The sequence below is a fragment of the Pseudorca crassidens genome, chromosome 3 (genome assembly GCF_039906515.1).
Source record: "Pseudorca crassidens isolate mPseCra1 chromosome 3, mPseCra1.hap1, whole genome shotgun sequence".
Lineage (NCBI taxonomy): Eukaryota > Metazoa > Chordata > Mammalia > Artiodactyla > Delphinidae > Pseudorca > Pseudorca crassidens.
This window is the reverse complement of record NC_090298.1, coordinates 169,308,842-169,334,650: the sequence shown is the minus strand read 5'-3', so window position 1 is coordinate 169,334,650 and position 25,809 is coordinate 169,308,842. Positions and strand designations below refer to the sequence as shown.

Genomic DNA, 25,809 nt, shown 5'->3' with positions numbered 1-25,809 from the left:
ATGAGGGGCGCAAACGATCGGTTCCCTTTTTCCCCTTTTTACAAATGAGTAAACTGATGCGCCCCTTCCCCGCACCCCATCCCTCACAGGACAGGGCCTGAGAGAAGGGACCCAGGACTTATGCTTCGAGTCCAAGGTTTTTTCCCCTGCACATTTCATAAGTTTCTAAATTTACAAATGCAGGGTACCTGTGCATGTGTGCGGGGGCCTCAGGGGGTGGCAATTTGGGGCCTCACTAGGGAGGGTTACGGACGCCACTCTTAAGTTATCTGAACGTTATCCAGGTGGATGATTATTACTCAGCAGGAGAGGTCCTGACTTCACCAAGAGGCTGGAGAAACTGCTCACAATCACCGGGGCTGGAGGCCTTGAGGACTCATTTAAGAAACGTATCGAGCACCTACTGTTTACTGGGGAGACGCTGGAGAACACAGGCAGCACCCTGTGACCGGGCAATGGTGACTTAGTATGAGTGGGTTGTAATGAGGGCACTGGGCAATGAAGGAGCTCAGAGGAGGCACCTGACCCAGCCTGGGGGCAAGCAGGAAGGCTTCCTGGAGGAGGGGATGTTGCAGCAAAGATCTGAACAGTGAGTACGATTGAGATGGGGAGAATCAGCCAGTTGGGGGTGACAGGAGGTACAGAAAGAGGGCTCCTGGCATAGGGACCGCAAGTACAAAGGCTGAGAAGAGAGGAAAAGGGTGGCTCATTCCAGAAACTGAAATCCGTCCAGCCGTGGTCGGGAAGAACATCGGTGTCTTCCCACCAGAGCCCCTTGGCCAACAGACAGCCCTGCTGCCAGCCTGTCTCCTCCCTCTGCTCATCCCCGGCCCCCTGGGGCAGCTGCCCGCTCAGAGCTGATCAGGTGTCAGAGCTGCGAGCTGGGAGCTGCTGGTGCGAGCTGGTGGCCCAGCTGGGAGCAGGTAACCAGAGCTGGCAGTGGACACAGTGGCCTGGTGCTGGAGTCACTGGAGCTGCAGGAGGTAGGAGGGGAAGGAGTTAAGGGAGGCCTGGGATGGAGGCTCCCCTTAGGGCCTCAGGCTCCTTGCCCCTGATCCCTGGCATGTGGGAGAAAGAAAAGGCTGGTGTGTGTCCCAGCTATGCTGAGGCACGCTGACACCCACACACACACTCATTCATGCGTGCACCTCCCACTTCCCAGCCTTTGCGCTGTCTAGGGTACGTACCCTCTTTTTCTGCTGCTGCAGCTCAATATCCTGCCCAGCCATCAGGCCCTGTTCATATATCATCACCTCTTCCAGGAAGCGGTCCCTAGATGAGGGTACTTCCCCCTCCCCCAAGCCTGCGGATTCCCTCCTGCCCAGGCAACCTGTGGACTTCTCTCTTGGGTGTCAGTTACACCCTGCTCTGGGTGTGATTGAGCCCGTTAGACAGGAGTAAAGAAAAAGGGTGGGTGGAGTGGGTGGTGAGTGAATGGGTACATTGATTGAATGGGGTAAATTGAAGGGGTGAATGAAAGGATGGGCAGTAGATGGATGGGAGGGTGGATGAACAAGTGGATGGATGGGTGGGTGCGTTTTGGATGGATGTGTGGTAAGTAGATGGGTCAGTGGGTGGTGGATGAAGGATGGTTGGGTGGGTAGATGGTAGGTGGGTGTTGGCTGTATGGGTGGGTGCATAGGTGGATGGGTGGGTGGATAGTTGAGGTAGATAGGTGGTTGGATGAGTGGTTGGGTGGGTGGATGGGCAGGAGGATAGGATGGTGGGTGGGTGGTGGATGAAGGATGGTTGAAGGGTGCGTGGAGAGCCATCAGAAGATGAGCTGGTGGATGGGTGGGTGGGTAGTGGCCAGTGGGTGATTGGACTGGTGAGTGGATGGTGGGTGGATGGATCAGTGGATGGTGGGTGGATGGGCAGGTGGATGGTGGGTGGATGGTGGATAGAGCACTGTTGAAGGGTACGTGGAGAACCATGAGAACATAAGTTGGGCGGATGGTGGACAGTGGGTGGATGTAGAAGCGCTTGGGTGGGAGGATAGCTGCACAGGTGAGTGGATGGGTGGAAAGATGATTTGGAGAATTCATGGGCAGGTGAGCAGGTAAAAGGACAGGTGAAGGATATGTCTTAACAGAAATCCCACTCAGACATAGGAAGGAATTCCTAGCCAGACACCTGGCAGAATGCCCCCTTGAGATCCCTGCCTGACCTCTATACCTGCACATGCACGAAACACAAAACAGGCTAAGCTGGACAGACATGCATGCACACACATACCTTGTGCTCACACGTGCACACACATGCATGCAGCCATCACCCCGGACCTCTGCCCACCTTGGGTGACTTGCCTCCGTGCTCTCACTCACACAGGAGCCAGGCTGGTGTAAGGGGACTTAGCTGCAAGGATTTTCTTTCTGACTTTCCAAGAAACATGCCTCTGTGCTAAGACGCCTCGGCTCTGGGCCTGGGCCCCCAGGAGCCCCTAACTATTCAAGAAAACAGAACCAGTCCAGACACTTCCAGCCTCTGGAGCCAGGGGTGGGGCAGAGGAAGAGCTGGGGGAACCCAATTTGAGGAGTTAGAGTTCTGCCTACTAGTAAGAGGCAAAGCTGATCAGAACACCATGGGATTTTGGAACTGGGCTGTGAAGGATGAATAGGAGTTCACCAGAGGGGGGAAAAAAAAGGCATCCTAGATAGAAGTAACTGCACAGATAAAAGCTTGAAACCAGAAAAAGCCTGATCTACTTGGGCAACAGGGAATACTGGTGGAATACATTTATTGAGCACCTATGTTTGCCAGGCTGTATGCTAGGAACCTCACAGGAAACTGGCCACGAGTTGGGTAAGAAGGGATTATTTCCTGCATTTTATGGAAGAGAGATGTAAAACACAGGGCAAGTGACCTGCTGAAGGACACACAGCATTTAGAAGATAGGATAGGTTCATGTCCTGCTCTAGGGGCTGGGATGGCCAGCGGGGAGGAGGAAGTGGTACTTTTGAGGAGTGGGAGGCGGACGACTCTCCTGCCCGCCAGGATTGATGTCCTTTACCCCCTGGCCTTCTGTAGGTGGCCTGGGGAGAGGAGAAACACCTGACACTGGCCATGAAGACCCTCCGGGCACGATTTAAGAAGACAGAGGTGAGTCTGAGGCCACTGAGATGCCTGATGTCCCCCAACTTCAGGCTCCTGTCCCCCAGGACCTGGCTGAAGATCCACTGGGCCCCTGGACTGCTGTCCTCTGTCTGTCATCAGATTCTTTTGGCAGTATGACCAAGCCCCTCCCTGTTCAAAACTCTTTCATGGTTGCCCACCATCCACAGATTCAAGTTTACCCTTTTAGCCTCTGGCCACCTCCCCTCCCTTTCCTCTCTACTGCCCCCTGCTGCCCTGATCTCCACATTACTTCCTGTTAAAGCTTTTCAGCCACCATGCCTTTGTCCAGGCTGTTCCCTCCACCTGCAATTCTCTTCCCTGTACTACTGTGCATCAGATCCTCCCCATCGCTCGCAATTTGTCTCCAAGAACATTTCTTCCGGAAAATCTCTATTCCCAGCTACAGTGACCACTTGCTTTTCTGGGGCCTCACTTTCTCGGGGACCCTGATTTCTTGCTTTTGAGTATTTATTCAGCAAATATTTGTATTGGGTGCTGTTCTAGGCACAAAGGACACAGCAGTGAACAGGGCAGACCGAAATCCCTGCCCTTGTGGAGCTGACAGCTGTGTTGGGGCGATGGATGCTAAACAAGATAAATAAGTGAAAAGGCATATTTTGTACCAGGGAGACGAAGAAAGGGAATTTAAAGCATCCTGAGCAGGGGAGATGGTTGCAGTTTTAAAGCAGGTTGTCCAGAAAGGCCTCACCAAGAAGCTGATATTAGAGTATAGATCAGAAGGGAAAGGAGGAGGAAACCATGTGTGTATTTGCAGGAACTGCGTTCCAGGCAGAGGGAACAGCCAGTGCAAAGGCCCTGAGGTGGGGTCTAGCTGGCTTCTCTTGCAGCTATATTTTGGGCTGTGAACTTCCAGAGACTGCACTCCGTCCTCATTCATTACCCACTCCCTCCCGGCCCCGCTAGTCCCTGCCAGTGTGCAGGCTGGTCCAGGTCACAGAGTGACAGAAGCTAAGAGAGCATTCACATGTAGAGTCTGGCAGCCAGCCTTCCTGAGCACTGACCTCTGTCAGGCTAGACTTCCCAATTACAGCACAAAGAAACCAGGGTCCGGAGAGGTTAACTCACCTCTCCTGGTCACAGAGTAAAGTGGCAACAGGGAGATTCAAACCCACACGTGTCTGACTTTAGAGCCCTTGGTCTTTCTCCCATGACAGGGCCTTCCCATCCGGAAGGCCCAAGGCAATCAGGGAGGCTACCTGGAGGAGGTGGTGCTGGAGCAGAGCATGGAAGGATGGGGAAGATTTAGTTAGACAAGTGAAGGCACACAGGGAGGGGGATGGGGACCAGTGTGAGCAAAGGTCTGGAGGCTGGGCAGAGCCTGGTTGATACAGGGACATAATGGGATGATGAAGAGGTTCTTTTGGCTGGAGCAGAGAATGTGAGGGGGAGCTGAGGCCCGAGAGGGCCCAGCCCGAGGAGTCCTTGAATGTCAAAAACGGGGCAGAGGAACAGCCTGGTTTTATTTTTCAATTAAAAAAATTTTTTTGGCCTTGCTGCGCAGCATGCAGGATCTTAGTTCCCCAGCCAGGGATCGAACCCGTGGCCGCTGCTGTGGAAGAGCAGAGTCTTAACCACAGGACCGCCAGGGAAGTCCCAAGCCTGGTTTTAAAGTCAGATGGCTCTGGGTTCGAATCCTTCCTCTGCCCCTGACTAGCTTGGTGACTTTGTGTATATCTCCACCATCCTCTGGCCTTCCAAAGTTTTCCCAACTGATTTTTATTTTATTTTATTTTATTTTTATTTATTTATTTTGGCTGTGCTGCGCGGCTTGTGGGATCTTAGTTCCCTGACCAGGGATCAAACCAGTGCCCCCTGCAGTGGAAGCTCAGAGTCCTAACCAGTGGACCACCAGGGAATTCCCCCCTCAAAATGATTTTTAAATGTATTTTTATTATTTGTCAATTTTAACATTCCTTTCATTTTGTTTATTTTAACGTTTAAAATTTAAATTCAATGCCGTTGAACTCATTTTTATTTCATCCCATTTTTGTTTTTATTTATTTGTTTTCAAACACTACAAGGAGATTTCCATGTGCTTTGCCAGATGTCAGCTCCTTTAACCCTCATAACAATCATATGGGGTAGGAGCTTTTATCTCCACTTTATAAATGAGTAAACGATGCCCAAAGAGGTTAAGGAACTTCCCCAACATCACACAGCTAGGAAGTGAATGCCTGCCTTCTCCCTGGGCTGTGTTACTAGGAACACCTGTGTTACTAGGGCTGTGTTATTGGGCCTTGGTTGCGGGGAAACTTGCATTGATTGAAGTGAGAAGGAAGGAGAGGGAGAGGGGGAGGGAGAGAGAATGAAAGAGAGAGAGAGAGGGCACCAGAGCAAGGAATAAATTGTTTGTTAAGCCCTACAAAACGTGGCGTGGGGTTAGCTTCATTCACTGCGAAACGATCCTAAAATTTTCATCCCGTTCGAAATCGATTCCTAGTTAGTGTTCACATTTCCTGCTAAAGATTACGGAGAAGCTGTAGCCAGTGGTAAACCAAACCACGGGATTGTTGAATTTCAAAAGCAGAGTCCTATTGAAATCCAATCCTTCAAAACGTTTGTGCCGCTAAAAAAAACAAAAACAAAAAAAACACCTAGGGGCTTCCCTGGCGGCGCAGTGGTTGAGAATCTGCCTGCTAATTCAGGGGACACAGGTTCAAGCCCTGGTCTGGGAGGATCCCACATGCCGCAGAGCAACTAGGCCCGTGAGCCACAACTACTGAGCCTGCGTGTCTGGAGCTTGTGCTCTGCAACAAGAGAGGCCGCGACAGTGAGAAGCTCTCACACTGCGATGAAGAGTGGCCCCTGCTCGCCGCAACTAGAGAAAGCCCTCGCACAGAAACTAAGACCCAACACAGCCAAAAATAAATAAATTAATTAATTGATTAAAGTACCCTTAATTTAAAGAAAACAAAAAAACACCTAATTTGGGACGTGGGTGTGTTTTGATAGGTGCCTGGCACAGTGTCAAGATGAGGGCAGGAATAGAAGGGTGTTAAAACCTCAGCCCGGGTGTGAGGGTCTCTGGGTGTGTCAGGGAGGGCGGGGGCAGCGAGCAGAGCCCGCCTGGGCTGGAGCGGGCACAGCAGATGGGAGGCCTGGGGGAGGAAGGAGGGGAGAAGCTGGTCCTCCACTCCCCCCGCAAAACCGCCCCCCACCCCCGTCGGTCCCTCTACCTGCCAGGCTCCAGTTTCTCTGCCAAACGCAGGAGTCAGGTTCAGCTTTTGTTCGGCTGCCCCGAGGGAAGAAAGCAAACACCCGTGACTGCAGTGGTCCGTCTCCACCTCCGTCTCCATCTCTCCGGACCTTCCATTTCCCATTCTCAGCACACAACCTGCCCGGCGCGCCCTCTCCGCTCCTTTCTGCTTCTCTCATGATACAGCCTGCTCTGCCAGGTCCCAGCAGAGCGCCCTACTTGCTCTGAGCCTTCTCGCACCCTCTCTGGGCCTCAGTTTTTCCATCCATAAAATGGGAGAGACTTCCCTGGTGGTCCAGTGGTTAAGACTCTGCGCTTCCAATGCAGGGAGCACGGATTTGGTCCCTTGTTAGGGGAACTAAGATCCCACATGACACGCGATGCCGCAAAAAGAAAAGAAAAGAAAAAAGATGGGAGTTAACTGGAGCCGGGAGCCTAGTCTTTGGATTCCCATCAACCTCCTGCCCTTATTTCAGGTTTTAGAAAAATCCTGCATGGAAGAAGAGTGCGGATTTGTAGAAAATTTTAGAGATTCGTAAACTCCCGGTGCCTCAACACTTTTTGGAAAATCTGTCTGTCTGTCTGTCTCTCCCTCACTTTTATTCCCAGAGTCACTGTTTCTTTTTCTTTTTTTTTTTCAGTTTGAACAAAGTAGTTTATTGCTATTAGATCAACACAGGCACTAGGGGATTGATTGAATTTTGTAGCTTGTAGTTTATTATTAGGATGCCCTGAAAAGTACTCTTGAAATGAACAAATGTACATATAGATATATATTAGATATGTGACCTTATTTTAAATGAGTCACTATTTCTTTAATTCATTCAACAAACATTTATTCAGCACCTACTGTGGGCTGGAGATCAGGGCCGGCTTCACAGACACACACACAGACACACACACACACACATACCCTGCCACTCAGAAGGACCCCATGTTTGGTTTCATACTCATTTCTCCCCATCTTGAAATTCTTCATAATTTTCCAACAAGGGGCCCTGCATTTTCATTTTGCACCGGGTCCTTCAAAATCTATACCCGGTACCTGCTGGGGATCCAGCCGCATTGACTAAGGGGGACAAAAATTCCTGCCTGTGCAGAGGTGAGATTCTGTGGAGAGATCAAGAGGAAACAATATTTTCAGAAAGGTACACAGGATGACGTCAGGTAGTGATAAGAACGATGAAGGAAAAATAACCCCCCACTAAGGGGTCAGAGTGACAAGGGGTGATCAGAGAAGGGCTCTCTGAAGAGGTGTCTTCCAGTGCAAAAGACAGTAAAGGAATCAGCGTTGTGGGCAGTGGAGGAAGGAGGGCATTCCGGGTGGAGGACACAGCAAGGGCAAAGGCCCAGAGGTGGGCAGAGCTGTCTGAGGACCAGAAAGGAGGCCACTGCAGCAGGATGTCACGGACCAGGGGAAAGGTAGGGGGAGATGAGCTCAGAGAGTTGACGAGGAGGATTGTTTAGGGCAAAGCTAGGCACATTTTTCCTGTAAAGGGCCAGAAAGTAAACTTTTTTTTTTTTTTTGCCACGCCACACAGCTTGTGGGATCTTAGTTTCCTGAGCAGGGATTGAACCCCGGCCCTCGGCAGTGAAAGCATGGAGTCCTAACCATTGGACCACCGAGGAATTCCCATAGGCCATTTGAAAATGGATGGGCATAGCCCCATCCCAATAACACTTGTTTTATGGACACTGGAATGAGAATTTCATATAATTTTCATGTGTCAGGAAGTATTACTCTTCTTTTGATTTTTTTTTTTCCCTGACCACTTATAAGTGTAAAAACCATTCTTAGCTCTTGAGCTGGACCAAACCAGGTGGGGATGGGGTGGGCTGGGACTTGCCACCCACCCCAGCCCTGGGGACCTCAGTTGGCAGTTGGACCGCTTGCCATAGAACCTCCTGGGCTCTGTGAGCAGTTAGCATTTGATGCCGAGCAAAGTTGCTGGAGGCTTTTGAGCAGAAAAGAGAAATGCTCTGATGCAGGCTTTAGGAAGCTGTGGACCAGGGAGGGGAACAGAAGCAGGGAGGCCTGGGAGGAGGTGACCTCCAGATAGAATTGTGATGGGGCTGGACCATGGGTGAGAAGGGGTCCCTGGACGTAGTTTACAGCTGGCGGGGTTGGCTGCTGGATTGGGTATGGGGTGAGAGAGGAGTGAGATGATGCTAAGACTTGGCCTAAGCCCCTACCAGGACAGTGACGCCCTTGGCCCACTGCGGGGGGCTTCTGAGCTTGTCTAACATCCAGAAGGACAGGCCGAGGGCAGTTGGAAATCCGAGGCCTGAGCTGGGAGATCCATTTCAGTCTCCTCTCTGGACAAGCCTGAGAGGGTCACACCACCCCCCCTCGGTGTAAGAGGAGAGAGGAGCCCTTAACACCCTCCTTCCAACTCCCCAATTGCTTATCAGCAGATTCTCCATTTACCTGCCCCCACCTCTCCCTCCATCTGCCTAAAGGTGTCTAAGAATAATCACGGACAACAGCAGTGATCCTGCCTCCGGGTACACTGGGTGATACCTGGGACATTTACGGTTTTCACATGGTGTGTGTGGGGGGGGTGTTTCTGGACCAGGGGTGCCGCTCAACACCCCACAGAGTCCAGGATGGCCCCACCCCAGGGAATGACCAGGCCCCAAGTGTCAGCAGTGCCTCTGGGTGGAGGAACCCGACTCTATAGTGTTCCTTCCATTATCTATCCCATTGTTAAAGAATTGAGGCCCAGAGAGGGAGAATGGCTGGCCCCGGGTCACACAGCAACTATACAATGGCCAAGCTGGGTTCAAAGCCCCAGTGCCTGTCAGCAGTCACTGCTCTTAAATTTGGGTTCCTGAAGGCCTGTCTCCTCACTCATCCCTTCTCTCCCCTGTAATCCCAATCTTCTCCCTTCTCCTGGTCCCTTCTCGAATTTGCATCCACAACACAGTGGACTATCCTGACTTTTGGAACCATTTGTGGCTCTCCTGACACCCCACACTCCTGGTTTCCCCCGCCTTCCCAGGACCCCCTCCTCCAGCTCCTATGCTAGCACCTCTCCTCCTCTGCCCCCACCCTTAAGTATGCACACCCCTGCCCCACCCCACGCCCCAGGTCCTGGACCAGGGCAGAGGCTACCGCACTGGTCCAGGAGAGCAATTTATTTCATGATTTCTCCCAAACATGATCTTGTTCCTGCCACTCCCCAACTCCTGCCCATTCTTCAAGTTTCAGCTCAGATGTCCTTTCTTCCAGGAAGCCCTCCCTGACTCCCCAGATGATATCAAGAGTCCTCTCTGAGCTCCCAGCTCACCTGGGCTTCCCTCATAATAGCCCTGATCACCTTGGTTCATAAATCCATGGATGTGTCTGTCTCCCCAGGGACCTCAGTGATAGCAGGGACATCTGTCTTCGTCACCACTGAGTCCCAATGCCCAGTGCAGTGCCAGGCACCCTGTAGCACAAGTGGACTGAATGAATGAAATACACATGGCTCAGAGGGCTTGGCTTTGTGAGTCACACATTAACAGAGCAAACATTCACCAACTGCCCACTCCACCCTGGGGTGCCCACCCCACCCTGGCCTCTGCCAGGGAGGCCTCAGTGGGACCCTGCTCTCAAGGGGCTTCCAGTCTGAGAAAAGCAGCAGAACACAGACCCTCCCAGCCCCTTGGAGTTAGAGCCAAAGGCTGTGTCCATTCTGTCTTTCAGTGGTTTAACTGAGCACCTACTATGTCCTGCGTCCCTAGGATTCAGTATTAGATATGCACACAGCCCAACCACATCTTTCTTTGAATCCGTGTTTATGGCGCACTATGTTCCAGGCCCCATATCTAGCATCTCATTTAGTCTTCCCAGTAACCCTCTGCAGTAGGTACTGTTTAATATGAAACCCATTTCCCGGATGAGGAAAGTGAAGTCCAAAGCAGGTAAGTATCTGGGCCGATCTTATAGATGGTAAATGCGGGTGTGTGGAGGGCAGGGGGCGTGGTGGGGGGGGGTGCCCTGGATTCAAATTCAGGTTTGTCAGACTGCAGAGCCCCGCTGGTGGATGATGAATGAATGAATGAGTGAATGAATGAGGGAGGGAGAGCCCGGATAGCCCAGCGGCAGTGGAACCAGACCGGGAGTCACCTGAGACCACCCCCCGTATCCCACACTCCCCCTCTTCCTCGCCCCCCCCCCCCCCCCCCAGAGAGGCGGAGACGAACGCAGGCGGGTCCATGGAGATCCTGGGAGCCTGGCCCTCTTTGCCTCAGCCTCCGGGTGGCAAGAAGGTCAGGTCGGGCCACCGCGGTGCCCCTCCCTCAGAGCCCAGCCCCCTTCCCTGGCACTCCCCCCGACCCGTAGGGGAGAGGCCGGGAGGGGGGCAGCAGGCGGGGCGCGCGGGGGAGGTTTGGCGCGGGGCTTGGCGGGACCGCGCGGGCCGGGCGGCCGAGCCCCGGCATCGCGGGCCCTTCCCTCTGGTCACCTCCCGGAGCCCGGCGCCCTGGACACCATGAAGCAGCTGTGCCTTTGCGCCGCCGCCTCCTTCGCGGTAGGGCCGGGGGAAGGGGCGCGGGAGCGGGGCGGGCGCGGGCCCTTCCTCCCCTCCCCGTCCCGCCCCTCCCCGCCCCCTGACCTCGCAGAGCCTAGACCCTCCACCCTCAGACCCGCGAAGGATGATCAGGGAGGAGGGAGGGGGCGGGGCAGAGACTGGGGGGATGGATGGGACATTTGGGGGGACAGTTTTGAGGACAGATGGGGACACAGGAGAATTTGGAGGGCATTTAGAGAGACAGTTTTGGGGAACAGTTTTGGATGGGATCATTTGTGGGGACAGTTTGGATGCTGTTTTGGGTGATCTTTTCTGGGAAAAGATTGACATTTGGAGAACAATTTTGGAGGACATCTGAAAGATTTTAGGGGAGGACATTTTGGGGACAGATGATGGGGTCATTGGGGGGATGATTTTGGAGAACATGTCAGGAATTTGGGGAAGACATTTTGGAATGCATTTCAGATATTGGGACATTTGGGAGACAATTGTGACATCTCAGAGGCAGTCAAAGGATAGATGGCAGAGGGTGGTGCTGAGGGACATTGAAGCAACCTTTTTAGGGGTTCCTGTGGGAAGATTTCGGAGGGTAGTTCAGAAAGGGATATGGTGAGGTGATATTGGAAAGGTGGCTTTCACTAAGGGATGGGCTGGGAGCCTAGGTTTGGGGGACAACTTTTTGGAAAGATGCTGGGGGCTGATCTGGGGATGGTTTAATGGTACGATGGTGGAAGTGGTGTATGACAGCTGGGGCGATGGACCTGGGGGCAGATGCTGGGGACCCAGGCTTGAGGGTTGCTGTCTCAGGCCCCCACCCAGGACCACTCCCCCCGGCAGCTGCGGCTCAGCCCCACTGACCTTGGCTCCTGCCCACCCTGCGGCCCCTGCCCCATCCCGAAGCCGGCAGCCAGAGGCAGGCGCCAGGCAAGTGCCCAGGCCGGGCGGTGAGAGCCCGGAGCCCCTGCTGGGGGAGTGGGGAGGGGCAGTGGCCGCCAGTCCCATGTTCCCCTGGGTGTGCCCCGCAGAGCCAGGACTGGGGCAAAAGTGACGAGCGGCTGCTGCAGGCCGTGGAGAACAATGATGCCGCACGGGTGGCCTCCCTCATTGTCCGCAAGGGGCTGGTGCCCACGAAGCTGGACCCCGAGGGCAAGTCCGCGTGAGTGCCCACGTCCTGGGGGTGTGATGGCTGAGGGGTGGCCACCCTGCAGCTGACCCCTGACCTCTGGCCTCCAGATTCCACCTGGCGGCCATGAGGGGTGCAGCCAGCTGTCTAGAGGTGATGCTGACACACGGCGCCAACGTTATGAGCACGGATGGGGCAGGTACTACCCGCCGGGCCCTGGGGGAGGGAAGAGGAACTCAGACCAGGTGCCCAGCCTGAGGGTCCAGCCGGGCCCTGCTTCATGGCCTCCATGTCCTGCTGAAAAAGGGGGGTTCTCTTCAGTGCCCCCAGGGAGGCACAGGGGCGAGTCAGGCTGTGGTACCCAAGGATGGAGACCATGGCCGGCAGCAAACAGAGTGAGTCAACTTGTGGATCAGGGAGAGCTGGGACTCAGGTAGTGGTTGAGTCAGAGGAAGTAATGGAAACAGAGGAGCATCTGAGCTTGAGGAGCATCTGGGGGCGTGAGAATAACAAGTACAGTTTTTTGGAGGGGAGTATCTGAGGTGCATGGAGTAGCTGGGCTCTAGAGTTAGCTGGAGCTCTGGGAGTAGCTGAGACAAAAGGAGAATCTAGGTGTGTGACTTAACTAGGGCCCTGAGGGATAACTGCGATAGAAAGCATGGCCAGAGGGAGTAGTTGGGACTCAGGGAATAGCTAGGCATGGGGCATAGCCACATCTGAAGCTTCAGGGCAACAAGTATAGGAGCCAGGATGTATGGGTACTGGGAATTTGTGGAGTATCAAAGAAAGCGGCATAGCTGGCACTTTGGTGTAGTTGAGCTTATAGAGTAGCTGGGACCTGGGGAGTAGCTGGGGACCTGGGGAGTAGCTGGGACCTAGGGAGTAAGCTGGTGACCTGGGGAGTAGCTGGGGACTGGGGGAGTAGCTGAGGACCTGGGGAGTAGCTGGGGACCGAGGGAGTAGCTGAGGACCTGGGGAGTAGCTGGCGACCTGGGGAGTAGCTGGGGACAGTAGTGCTTGAGGAGTGGATGGATGTGGAGTGTAGCTGGGACGAGATTGTCTGGGACACCTACTAGCTGAGGTTTGGAGAGCCTCTGGTCCCAGGGAGTAGCACAGTTTTGAGAAGTACCTGGGTTTGGGGACTTGTTAGAGTCATCACAAGTAGTTGACACAGGTTTGGGGGGGCAACTGGAAGTTCCCTGAGTATCTGAAGCTCTAGTACGTTCTCTCTCCCTTTCAGGTTACAGTGCCCTCCACCTGGCCGCCAAGTATGGGCACCCTCAGTGCTTGAAGCAACTACTGCAGGTCATGTCCTTTCCTGCCTCAGATACTTCCCAACCCCAGATACTCCCTTGCCCTGACTAGTCCTGAGTTCCAGGAATTCACTGAACCCCCAGTTACCCCCTGAATCCTTTGTATTCCTTGGCCCCTTTTACTCCTGAGTCCCAGCTACTCCTTGGACAACCAGATACTCCCTGAGTGTCCAGCTACTTCCCACACCCAAGTTATACTCCCAATACCAGCTATTTCCTGAGCCCAGCTTCTCCCCAAACCCCCGGCTGCCCCTGGGCTCCCAGCTAATCCCTCTTTCTCACCAATTTTCATAAAAGCCAAGAGAGTCACTTGGGGGCCTGTGAGAAGTGGGTTCCACAGAGCAGGTGGGTGGGAGGGGAGAAGGGGGGAGGCAAGGAGGCTGAAATACAGCAGAGCCCAAGGAGGGGCAGTTCCTAGAGAAATTAGGCAACAGGGATGGCTCCTAAACAGGGATGGCTCCACCTCCAATGACACGCCTCCCCCCCCAGGCATCCTGCGTGGTGGATACTGTGGACAGTAGTGGGTGGACGGCCCTGCATCACGCAGGTGGGTGCAGCCTGGCCTCGCCCTGGCCACCATGGCCCAGAGGGTGCTAGGCTTGGGAATTATTCTACCTAGGGCTCTGGGGACCTGCCTAGGACATTCCACCTCCTTCCTCATGGAGCCCCTACCGTGTGCCAGGCACTGGGCTCTGCATTCTCCTCAGTGACCCTTTGAGCCATGGACGATGACCATTGCACAGACAAGGGGATTGAGGCTTATCAGCAAGAAAGTGGGGAGGATCCAGGCCGTCTGACCCCGAAGCACAGCCTACTGTATGCTGGGCCTGGGTGAGGACGATCAGAGGGTGACCAGAGTATAATTTGCTTCAAGGAACTCCTAGGGAATCTCAGGAAGGCCAAAGGTCCAGGCAACCTTCATAGTCATCAAATCCAAATTCCCTTCCTGAGGGAGGGAAGGGACCCACCCACCTGAGCCAGGACCCAGCCCAACGTCTGTCCACTGTGCCCATGACATTCGAGAATGTCTTTCACTTGATGACTCAAGAAACGTCTATCCTCTTGGGAGCGTGGAATACATTTGCTCTGGAGTTTTAGTCACTGTTGAAACATTCCCTGCAGTTGGAGTACGCTGCCACCTAGTGGTGGCAAAGCCTTTGATCACGTTATGGAAGCTCCATGGTTTTTTTCTTTCAATAAATATTGAGCACCTGCTGTGTGCCAGGCTCGGTTCTAAGCGATGGGATTACAACAGCAAACAAAACCCCATAAGTCCTTGGGCACACAGCAGGTAATCACATAAAGTTTGATGATTTTTTTTTTTAGCTTTTTCTCTTATTTTATCTTTTTGGCCATGCTGCACAGCACGTGGGATCTTAGTTCCCTCACCAGGGATCGAACCCGCGCCCCCTGCAGTGGAATTGCGGAGTCTTAACCACTGGACCGCCAGGGAAATCCAAGAGTTTAATGGTTTTCCAGCAACACTTCCTTGCACAAAGCCCTTCCTTCCCTCTTTGAGGCTCTGGACATAACACACCTTGTCCAACTTCCTTGATGACCAAGTCCTTCCAAGCTCCTCCCTGCCTCAGGGTCCATGTCCATGCAGTGACCTCTACCCTCCCCCTTTCACCATCAAAACCCAAGCTCAGATCAAACCCCAAGAAGCCTGCCCAACCTCAGCGGAGGTCTGATCTCTGTAGTAAATATTAACACTCTTTGTATGAGGGTTTGGTATATAGTTGGTACACAATAAATGCTGGTTGAATCAAAAGGGGTTAAATACATGAAAATCAGTGAAACGTTCCACCCTAAGAGGGACCCACAGTGGAATGTGGAAGGAGCTTGGGACTGGGAATTAGAAGACCTGGGTCCTCATCCTGGCTCTTTCTCTGACCCCCTGGGTGACCGTGGGCCTGGCTGGGCCTCAGTTTCTTCATCTGTATAATAGGAGTCATATCTTTATCACTGATCTTCTGGGGGAGGTGGGAGTTTCTCATGAAATAAAGGATAAGAATCACGCTCAGGCAGAAGGCCCCCAGAAAATATCAAAGCCATGCCCTTCCTACCCACCCTTCTCTCTTTTTCCAGCGGCTGGCGGCTGCGTCTCCTGCTCAGAAATGCTCTGCTCCTTCAAGGCACATCTGAATCCCCGAGATCGGGTGAGTCTTTGGGATCTTGTGGGGAAAGATACTGCATTTGAGGTACGCTGCCACCCAGTGGCAGCATCCCAGGCACCCTTTGAAAAGTATGAAGATTTGGAGGGAAGCTTGGGGGCCGTCATAGGCTTCCCCACCTCCCAGAGTCATTCTCTCATGCCTTGTCTCACCCCTCTCCCACCCCCCTCCCCCAGCTGGGTACAACACCCCTCATCATAGCAGCTCAGATGTGTCACACAGATCTGTGCCGCCTCCTCCTGCAGCAAGGGGCTGCTGCAAATGACCAGGACCTTCAGGGCAGGTGAGCATCTCCCCTCTCAGCCAGTCCATTGTGTGCTGTGTGACTTAGGCAAGTCTCTTAACCTCTCTGGGTGTGGGATCTAGTTGTCCTCCTCCCCTTACCCACCCTGGGTGTTGAGGAGGGTGTGGTGGTTTGAAAATGTCCTCACCCCCTCAGTAGCCTCCTCTTCTGGTAGGACGGCCCTGATGCTGGCCTGTGAGGGAGCCAGCCCCGAAACAGTGGAGGTGCTGCTGCAGGGTGGGGCCCAGCCGGGCATCACTGATGCGCTGGGCCAGGACGCTGCTCACTACGGCGCCCTGGCAGGGGACAAACTCATCCTACACCTCCTGCAGGAGGCCGCCCAGCGCCCCTCAGCACCCAGCGGTATGCAAACCCCACCTCTGAACAATTTTGAGCACCCTCCTCCATCTTCTAGGTAATTTCTTGTCACCCCTTTCTCTCCCTCCCTACTGTGGATAGTTTCAAGGTATCCCTATTTGTATTATAGGAGGTTTCATTGCTCCCGTCACACTACTCAGGACAGTTTTGAGGAACCCCAGAGCTTTTAGAATAGCCTAGGGGTCAACTCTGTTTTCCTGGGTCATCCATATGCTTGGATGTTTACCTTTCCTAAGAATTGGCCCTTCCGCTTGCCCCATCCTGGAGATGCCACTGTTCTCTCTTTTGGAGAGTTTCAAGGCCCCTCCTATTAGTATTCTGTCAAAATGGTTGATTCCTACCTTAAAAGTCCTGATTCTGGGGGGAATTGGGAGCGCTCTCAAGTCCCCTGGGCTCACTAATGCCCTTCCTAGGGCTAGGAATGGAATCCCTAGAACAGTGCCTGACCCTGCTTCCCTCTCTCCCCTGCCCCCCCAGAGGATGACTCAGGCGAGGCATCATCTCAGGTATGGATCCCTAAGCAGCGAGCAAGTCCCTCTCCCTGTGCACACACTACCTTCCCCCTTGCCCCAGGCTCCCTGGGAAGAGAAGGAAGAGATGGACCCTTGACTCAGGGTTAATACCGGGAAGGACCAGGCTGGGGAAGAATGCCACCTTCGGGGTATGCTGCCACCAAGTGGCGGCAGCACCCACAGCATAACTCTCAAGACTCAGTGAGAACACTGGGGGGATGGGGCCACATCATGGGGCTAGGGTGGGATGGTAGAGGGAACTGAGATGGATGAGGGCTGGTGCAGTCAGCGAAGGAGTCAGGTCTGGCCGCTTTCTCTCTTCCGGCACTACAGCATCTCAGCTCCATAGGGAAAGAATTGTAAACGATTGGGTCTAGCTGGGGAAAGTGCCAGGGCATGGAGAGGGGCAGAGGGTAAAACATAAGATTTGGAGCTCTCAGGAGATGTGGTCTTGCCCCCTTTTATGCTGGGATAAGTGAGGACCAGCGAGAGGCAGGGACTCACTCGAGATCACACAGGAAGTGAGGGCACAGTTGGGGCTGGTGACAGAGAGTGGGTTGGCTGTGTTGGTTTATTTGGGTGGGAGGCTGGCATGTCCCCCATGTACCCCCTCTACCCCTCCCCCCAGAACTCTGTGTCCAGCCATGAAAAGCAAGGGGCCCCCAAGAAGCGAAAGGCACCTCAGCCCCCTGCCAATATCCCGATGCCGGTGAGAGATGCCCTGGCCTTGGGGGGAGGCATGGAGGGACTCCAGGCAGGATGGGGAGAAAGCTCTGGCTCAGGTACGGGAGGGTACAGTCCTTGGGCATCATGTAAAGGTGGTGGGTTCCCGGGGTCGGGGGACAGGATGATCAAGATGCCTATGAGGAGATCGTGCGGCTGCGACAGGAGAGGGGCCGCCTGCTGCAGAAGATCCGGGGCCTGGAGCAGAACCAGGAACGGAAGAAGCAGGAGGTGAGGGGCCTCAGAGACATGGGCCTTGGGCTAAGCCTGCAGCAGGTACCATTTTGGGGGTACTCTACCTCTTCTCCCTCTCCACACACACGGGCCTCCTCGGTGTTCCTCCAACACTCCAGGCATGGTGCTGCCCCCGGGCCTTTGCACGTGCTGTGGCCTCTGCCAGAAACACCTTTTCCCAGATGTCCTTATGACTCCCTCCCTCATCTCCTTCAGGTCTTTGCTCAAAGACACCTCCCCTACCCAAATTATTTAAAATTGTTACACCCCGACTCACTTCACAGTTCCCTTTATTTTTATTCAAAGCACTTACTGCTATTGGATGTACCATATATTTTATTCATATTCACCCATTCGACTGTAAGTCCACGAGGGCAGACATGGTTGATGGTGCCTGGCTCACAGTAGATGCTTCATAAGTATTTACTGGATGGATGAATATTTGAGTAAGTGAGTGAATGAATAAATAAACGAATTAGTGGCCCTAAAGGGGGTCTGGCACAAAATAGGCCAGAGGACATCTGTGGTTGGGATGGAGGGCCACTGAGCAGGAGGTAGGCCAGGGAGGCCCCCCAGCCCAGATCCAAGCCCAGGCCCCTTTCTTCCGTCAGCTGCCAGAGGCAGAGGCCAGCTCCCTCCACAGCCTGGAGAGACAGGTAGGGTGGAAGGTGGGGGGAAGCTGGATGGCCAGCTGCCCAGTGTTTTCCCCAGAGGCCCACTGAGCCCCCCACTGCCTCCCTGCAGGTGCAAGAGCTACAGCAGCTGCTGGCAGAGAGGCAGGAGGAGAAGGAGAGTCTAGGACGGGAGGTGGAAAGTTTGCAGAGCAGGCTGTCCCTGCTGGAGGTGGGCCCGGCGGGGAGCAGGGCAGGGGTGGGGCTTCTAGGGGCGGGGCCACCAGGGGGAAGGGCCTCTCTTCTGCTGCAGCTGCATGATAGCCACACTAATACACATAGTCTCACACACATGCAAACACAGAACAGACAAACATACAAACACAGGTACACATAAGAGACACTTTTAAAAACACAGAATCACACATGCTGACATACGTGCAGAGATGAACAGCCACGCTTGTATATATGTGGTCTTACACGTACAACAGGCAAACACACAACAAACACATCTGTGGGTGTATAATCACACATGCACTACAAATACTTGGGCACACACAGCAGATATTTCTCATTCAATCACATACCTAGGCAACACACCCACAAATACATGTACACACACAAGTATTTCTCAAAATACATAATTACACAAACATAGATACATGTACACAGCCGTGTTCACGCACATGCACACATACAGAAACACAGAACGGTCACACACCACAGACTAAAATACAAGTGCAAAATCACACACAGTCACGGGGACTCACATAGGAGAGACCGGGGCCACTGTGCACGCCCACACGTGCACACACATGCTCACCGCCGACCCACAGACCCTGAACCACTGTTGCAGGTACTCGCACACAGGCAGACAGCCGTGGCCCCACACAGAATTGCAGACACACCCTTTCAAGGACTCACTCCCATCCCTCTCTTGGTCCCCTGTGACCAGGTGGCACGTACACCCCTAGTTGTTGGGGTTATGGACACAAACTTGGGGGAGACATGGGGGCTGGAGGGAGGGCAAGACCCCGAGCCGGACCCTGATCACCCCCCCACCAGAATGAGAGGGAGAACACCAGCTATGATGTGGCCACCCTGCAGGACGAGGAGGGTGAGCTGCCCGACTTCCCAGGTGAGCTCCCACCTGCCCTCCCCCACCCGTTGTGTCTGGGGCCCCAGGAGTTGGAGCCTTGACCCATAGGCATTGAGAGAGGTTGCATCTGGGAGGGAGCTTGGCCCGCCCCGTTAGTTACTCCACTCCCCAAAGTCGGCCTGCCCAGGGACCCTGGGGCCTGACTCTGTGTCCCCTGCCAGGGGCTGAGGCGCTGCTCTCCAAGCACCTAAGCCCATCGGCCCAGGATCTCTTGGCCTTGCTGCAGGAGCAGGTGGCCACGCTCACCAGACAGAACCAGGAACTGATGGAGAAGGTCCAGGTGGGGAAACTGAGGCCGGGGAGGGTTGGGTGGGGACAGACCTGAGGACCTGAGGGGCTGTTCCCCGGGGGGTTGGGCGGGCACGTGGCTGAGTCTGTGGACAGGGAAAGTGGCATGGCTGCCCTGTGCCCCCCATGGCCACTTCAGCTCTTGCCCGGCTGCCCTGCCCCCGCCAGATCCTGGAGCACTTCGAGAAGGACGAGATGGAGGCTGACAGTCTGGCCGAGGTCATCCCTCTGGCGCTGTACAACTCTCTCCGGGCTGAGTTTGACCAGCTCCGCAGGCAGCATGCCAAGGCCCTGCAGGCGCTGGGGCAGCAGGAAGCACAGGAGGGCCCTGGAGAAGAGGAGGCAGCCCCTAGGGAGGGCAACGGCCCGGGAGCCAAGGCCGCCAGAAACGGACCAGTGGAAGCAGAGCTTAACGGCACTGCAGCTCCGGAAACCAGAGTTAATGGAGCCGAGAGCACAGAGGAGGAGGCTGCGGGAGTAGAAACCACGGAAGCCAGAGCTTTGGAAGCAGCATCCATGGTGGCGGAGGCCACGGAAACAAGACCCACGGACGCTGAGGCCACGGAAACAGAGGGTGTGGGCGCCGAGCGCTTGGAAACAAAGGCCGCGGGGGCTGAGGTCACAAAAACGAAAACTCTAGAAGAAGGAGGAAACTCAGAAACAGAGGCCACGGGAGCAGAGTCCACAAATATGGAAACAGAGGAACCAGAATGGAAGGCCAGTGGAACAGGTGCTGTGCAGGAAGAGCTCACAGGCACAGGGACCATGAAAACGGAGGCCATGGGAGTGGAGGCCACGACCCCGAGGGTCACCACAGGCCCCGCCTTGCACCCCAGTGCTGCCGAGCTGGAGGCGGCCCACGGCAAGTGTGAGCCCGCGGAGGCCGAGGGTGGTGGAGCTGGCGGGGTCAGCAGCGATGACACAGGCCAGCTGCGGGCCGCCCTGGAGCAGGCCCGGGAGGACCTCCGAGACCGGGACTGCCGCCTCCGGGAGATGGAAGCGGCCTCAGCCCAGCTGGACGAGGCCCAGGCCGGCCGGCTGTTGGCCGAGGAGGAGGCTCGAGGCCTGCGGGCAGAGCTGGCCCAGCGGGAGGAGTTGAGGCTGGAGCTGAGCCGGGAGGTGCAGGCCCTACGGGAGCAGCTGGCTACGGCCGCAGCCGCCGGGGAGCAGCAGCGGGCTGCGGCCGTCAAGCTGGGCCAGGCGCGGGACGTGGCTGAGGCCCGGGCTTCTGAGCTGGCCGCGGCCTGCGAGGAGGCTCGGCGGGGCCTGGCGGAATTGCGTGAGGCCTCCGAGGTGCTCCACCAGTCAGTGGTGCCAGCCTCGGAGCATCACCGGCTGCAGGAGGAGGCCCTGGAGTTGCGGGGACGGGCGGCCAGCCTGGAGCAGGAGGTGGTGGCCACGGGCAAGGAGGCCGCCCGTCTGAGGGCAGAGCTGGAGCGCGAGCGTGTGGGCAGCGTGGCCCGCCTGGAGCATGAGCGCATCGTGGATGCCCTGCAGGCCGACGTGGCCCGGCTGCAGGGGCAGCTGGAGGAGCTGGGGCGACGCCACGAGAAGACCAGCGCCGAGGTCTTCCAGGTGAGCGTGGTGGGATCCTCATTGGGCACAGGAGTAGCCAGTTGGTGGTCTGTTCTGACCCCACAGCCATGCGATATTTCGACCCCATCGGTTTCAGTCCTGCAGAGACTTGACGCTGCGATATATCCAGGTGGACCTTTGACCCTGCAGCCATTCTGACCTCCTGGGTGTTTCAACTGGTGTTTTCTTTTTAAAAACCTTTTGGTCATTTTGACCCCATCATTTTTTCTAATGGTTAGCCCTTTTTCCATCTTCCTTTTTTGTTTTTGTTTTGGTTTTTGCGGTACGCGGGCCTCTCACTGTTGTAGCCTCTCCCGTTGTGGAGCACAGGCTCCGGACGCACAGGCTCAGTGGCCATGGCTCACGGGCCTAGCCGCTCCGCGGCATGTGGGATCCTCCCGGACCAGGGCACGAACCCACGTGCCCTGCATCGGCAGGCGGACTCTCAACCACTGCGCCACCAGGGAAGCCCGCCATCTTCCTTTTTATCTATCTATTTATTTATTTATTTATTTTTGGCTGTGTTGGGTCTTTGTTGCTGCCCGCGGGCTTCCTCTAGTTGCGGCGAGAGGGGGCTACTCTTCGTTGTGGTGTGTAGGCTTCTCATTGCGGTGGCTTCTCGTTGCGGACCACGGGCTCTAGGCGTGTGGGCTCATTAGCTGTGGCTCGTGGGCTCTAGAGTGCAGGCTCAGTAGCTGTGGCACACAGGCTTAGCTGCTCCGTGGCATGTGGGATCCTCCCAGACCAGGGCTCGAACCTGTGTCCCCTGCATTGGCAGGTGGATTCTTAACCACTGTGCCACGGGGGATGTCCCTGGCACGTGGGATCTTCGTTGCAGTGCACGGGCTCAGTAGTTGCGGCGCACGGGCTCTCTAGTTGTGACACGCGGGCTCTAGAGCATGCGGGCCTAGTTGCCCCACAGCATGTGGGATCTTAGTTCCCTGACCAGGGATCGAACCCACACCCCTTGCAGTGGAGGAAGGAGGATTCTAAACCACTGGACAACCAGGGAAGTCCTGAAGGTGGATCTTTTGACCCCATCTCTTTTCTTAAATACACACACACACACACACACACACAAACACACACATCCCGCAAAAAAACCTAGCAACTGTTTTTAACAAATATGTGAATAAAAAGCCACATTTGTTAGTTGTCATCAGGAAAGCGTTTTTCTCTCCATGCCTCTGTTTACTCACCTGTATAATGGAGCTAATAATAGTTCTTAGTCCTCACATGAGAATTAAATGGTTTAATTTTACTTAGGACAGTGATGGTACAAGTGATTAATAATTGCAGCCAGGATTACTGTTTTTCCAAGAACATTCTCTTCTTTTTTTTTTTTTTTTTTTGGCTGCACTGCTTTCAGGGATCTTAGTTCCCCGACCAGGGATCTAACCTGTGCCCCATGCAGTGGAAGCGTGGAGTCTTAACCACTGGACCGCCAGGGAAGCCCTATTTTTTGAATTTTACCTTCCTTCATGATCACTTCTTTTGTGGGTAAATTTTGCAAGGCTGATTTGATTCAGACTTAGTTTTTTTTTTTTTTAATTGTTAAGGTGTAGTCAGTCTGTACTAAGTGGAACATCTAATTATTATCCATTTTCCCTGACCTTTTATTTCTTTTAAGGCCAATGATCCCCCCCAGGATCAATTTTTGCAAATCTAACACTGCTCCAATCTTGATATTTTTGTGAAAGTGCAGTCATCAATTTTGGGGCATTTGTTTGCTTTTCATCCAGACTCTTCTGTTTTTCCTTCATTTCGTAAGAAATCTACAAACCTTCACACCACCGGCAGAGAGAAGAACATTGGCTATATTGTAATAATAATGATAATAACGTTCATTATGTAATAATAACACTAAAAACAACATCACAAACTTGAAGATAGCACTTACTGTGTGCCAAGCACCATTCTAAGTGTATTCCATGTATTTTCTCATTTTATCCTCACAATCACCCTGTGACGTGGAGGCGCTTATTATCCTCGTTTTACATATGAGCAAATTGAGACACAGAGAGCTTATGTCACTTGTCTAAGGACACACAGCTTGGCAGAGTCAGAATGTTCATCGTGCCCAAAGAAATCCAGAACTTCCCTGAATCAAATTCCTTGAGGCCAAATGGGCTTGAATAGCCTCAGACCAAAATAGAAGGGTCAGAATCTTTGGTGTCCAGGCATCTTTGGGGTCCAGACGTCCTCAGGGTCACACATGGGTTTGGGCCGCAGGTGCAGCGGGAGGCGCTATTCATGAAGAGTGAAAGGCACGCGGCCGAGGCCCAGCTGGCCACCGCAGAGCAGCAGCTGCGGGGGCTACGTACTGAGGCCGAGCGGGCACGCCAGGCCCAGAGCCGTGCCCAGGAGGCCCTGGAGAGCGCCAAGGAGAAGGACAAGAAGGTGGGTCCCCTTTTCTTGTGCTCAGTCAGGGGGCCCCCCACTCGAGAGAGGTTGGAGGGAATCTAAGAATGTCCCAACTGAAAGAGCCTTGGGAAATCAGCCCATTTTCCAGATGAGCAAACAGAGGCTCCAAGAGGCAAACTGAGTGTCTTGAAGTCACACAGCACCTCACTAGACAGTGGATGTGACCCCCAGAGCCCCAGGTGCTTTAGCACACAGAGAAACCCAGCCCCAACCTGCTGTGTGACCCTGGGCAAGTCACTTGACCTCTCTGAGCCCCAGTTTCCACCTCTGTAAAATGAAGATAAAATTGCGGTAGGGATTATGGTTTATTTGTAGCAGTGTTCCTCCCCTTCAGCACTAGTGACATTTGGGGCTAGGTTATTCTTTGTGGGGGACCATCCCGGGCACTGTGGGGCATGGAGCAGCATTCGTGGCCCCTACCCACTCGATATCAGGAGCACCCCCAGTGGTGACAAACACAGATATTGCCTGGCATCCCCGGGAGGCAGGATCTCCCCTGGTCGAGAACCTCTGATCTATAGAAATAACAATAAAGCCCAGCATTTATTGAGTGCCTGCTGTTTGCTGACACAGTTTAAACTTAATCACAGCAGCCTACCAAGGTGAGAAGTGTGATTCTCTTTACAGATGAGGAAACTGAGATTCAGAGGGTTTAAGTCATCTTCCCAAGATCTCCAGCAGGAAAAGGGTAGAGAAGGACCCAAACCCTGGCCTGTCTGACCCAGCCCCACCAGGCCAGGCTGCTTTCGGCCCTCCTGTTCTGTCTGTCTCCGCTTTCACTTCCTGGGACTCCAAGATCCACAAGGTTTTTCTGTAAAGGGCCAGACGGTCAATGTTTTTGGCCTTGCTTGGCCAGGGCACTCAGCTCTGCCGCTGATGCAGGAGCTGTAGACCCTGTGACAATGAATGGGCTTGGCCGTGTGCCAATAACATTTTACGTTTGGCCATGGAAATGTGAATTTGGTTTCATTTGCACATGTCGTGAAATGTCATTCTTCTTCGGACTTCTTCCCCCTCAACCATTTAACGTGTGGAAACCATTCTTAGCCGATGGGCCGGACTCAGCCTGCAGGGCAGAGTTTGCTAACCTCTAGGATGCAACTTTCCCTCCAAGGCCTGTCCTTTGCCTGAAAAGGTCGCGGGCCCCCAGCCCCGGGCTCAGGATGCTAGCTGACCCTCCCCTGATCCCACTTCAGATCACAGAGCTCTCCAAGGAAGTCTTCAGTCTTAAGGAGGCACTGAAGAACCAGCCGGGAGCCCCAGGCTCCTCGGACGTGGAGGCCCTTCGTGGCCAGGTGAAGGCTCTACGAGAGCAGCTGGAGGTGAGAGCCTCACCCACCCGCTGGGCACAGGGGTTCCCGGAGGGTGACGGGCAGGCAGGAGGTTGGGCACATGGGCCAGGCGTGGAAGGAAAACAGTTCAGTATTTTAGCAAGCAGCACAGCCACGCTGGCGCCTGCCATCAAACTAGGGGCTCGGGGTGCAAAGGGGGCTTTCTGGCATATCTTGGAGGGGGTTCTGCTTTTCTGAGCGCCCTCCCCACACCCACAGGAAGCTGCCAGGGACCACAGTGCCGTGGTGGCCTTGTATAGGAGCCACCTCCTCTACGCCATTCAGGTGAGTCACCCTGGCTTTGGGTGCGCCACTGCTGCTCCCTGGGCCTCAATGTCCCCATCTGGACAACAGGACGCTGGTCGAGGGAAGAGGTTCATGGCCTCCGGGGCGGGGGGTCGGGGAGGGGAATGGAGAAGCTGGGTGGGAGGCGGTGGGGAACGCCCAGGCTCTCTCCGCTTCTCTCCACCTCCCGCCCCAGGGTCAGATGGATGAAGATGTACAGCGGATTCTGAGTCAGATCCTGCAGATGCAAAGACTCCAGGCCCAGGGCCACTGAGGTCAGAGCACTGCCCTCCGCCTTCCAGGCCCCGAGTCGGGGCTCCCAGACTCACGCGCTGACCATCCGCACTTGGAGACCAGCCTGGGCTCCTTCCCAACGATCCCTCACTGCCTCCACGGCCCCACTGGTCCCTGCATGCGCTGGTCAGTCTAGACCCGGGCCCTGACCGTGTACCCTTCCCTGCGCCGGAGAATTTGTGAGTCCCCTCCCTCATGTCTGGTCTTATCATCAGACGCCACCCCAGGAATAAAAGCTCACGGAGCAGAGGATGAAA

At 54.5% G+C, this 25,809-nt stretch overlaps 1 protein-coding gene across 7 annotated transcripts in view; it reads left to right on the top strand.

Moving 5' to 3' along the window:
• ANKRD24 (ankyrin repeat domain 24) overlaps window positions 1–25,809 on the top strand; it is a 26,956-nt gene extending 1,147 nt beyond the window's left edge. Inside the window, exons 2-24 of one of the 7 annotated variants that reach the window (XM_067734165.1) lie at window positions 285–983; window positions 3,028–3,099; window positions 10,504–10,845; window positions 11,683–11,769; window positions 11,871–12,001; window positions 12,079–12,167; window positions 13,209–13,273; window positions 13,771–13,828; window positions 15,370–15,440; window positions 15,632–15,738; window positions 15,914–16,101; window positions 16,594–16,622; window positions 17,257–17,337; window positions 17,475–17,582; window positions 18,197–18,241; window positions 18,330–18,428; window positions 19,262–19,334; window positions 19,517–19,635; window positions 19,812–21,218; window positions 23,451–23,618; window positions 24,839–24,964; window positions 25,193–25,258; window positions 25,455–25,809. In XM_067734165.1, the coding sequence (XP_067590266.1) occupies window positions 3,064–3,099; window positions 10,504–10,845; window positions 11,683–11,769; window positions 11,871–12,001; window positions 12,079–12,167; window positions 13,209–13,273; window positions 13,771–13,828; window positions 15,370–15,440; window positions 15,632–15,738; window positions 15,914–16,101; window positions 16,594–16,622; window positions 17,257–17,337; window positions 17,475–17,582; window positions 18,197–18,241; window positions 18,330–18,428; window positions 19,262–19,334; window positions 19,517–19,635; window positions 19,812–21,218; window positions 23,451–23,618; window positions 24,839–24,964; window positions 25,193–25,258; window positions 25,455–25,532 (3,573 nt within the window). In that variant the 5' untranslated portion in view covers window positions 285–983; window positions 3,028–3,063 and the 3' untranslated portion in view covers window positions 25,533–25,809. Of the gene's footprint in view, window positions 1–284; window positions 984–3,027; window positions 3,100–10,503; window positions 10,846–10,907; window positions 11,770–11,870; window positions 12,002–12,078; window positions 12,168–13,208; window positions 13,274–13,770; window positions 13,829–15,369; window positions 15,441–15,631; window positions 15,739–15,913; window positions 16,102–16,593; window positions 16,623–17,256; window positions 17,338–17,474; window positions 17,583–18,196; window positions 18,242–18,329; window positions 18,429–19,261; window positions 19,335–19,516; window positions 19,636–19,811; window positions 21,219–23,450; window positions 23,619–24,838; window positions 24,965–25,192; window positions 25,259–25,454 lie in introns of those variants that run through there. The other 6 variants (XM_067734169.1, XM_067734168.1, XM_067734166.1 and 3 more) reach the window with 6 other exon arrangements.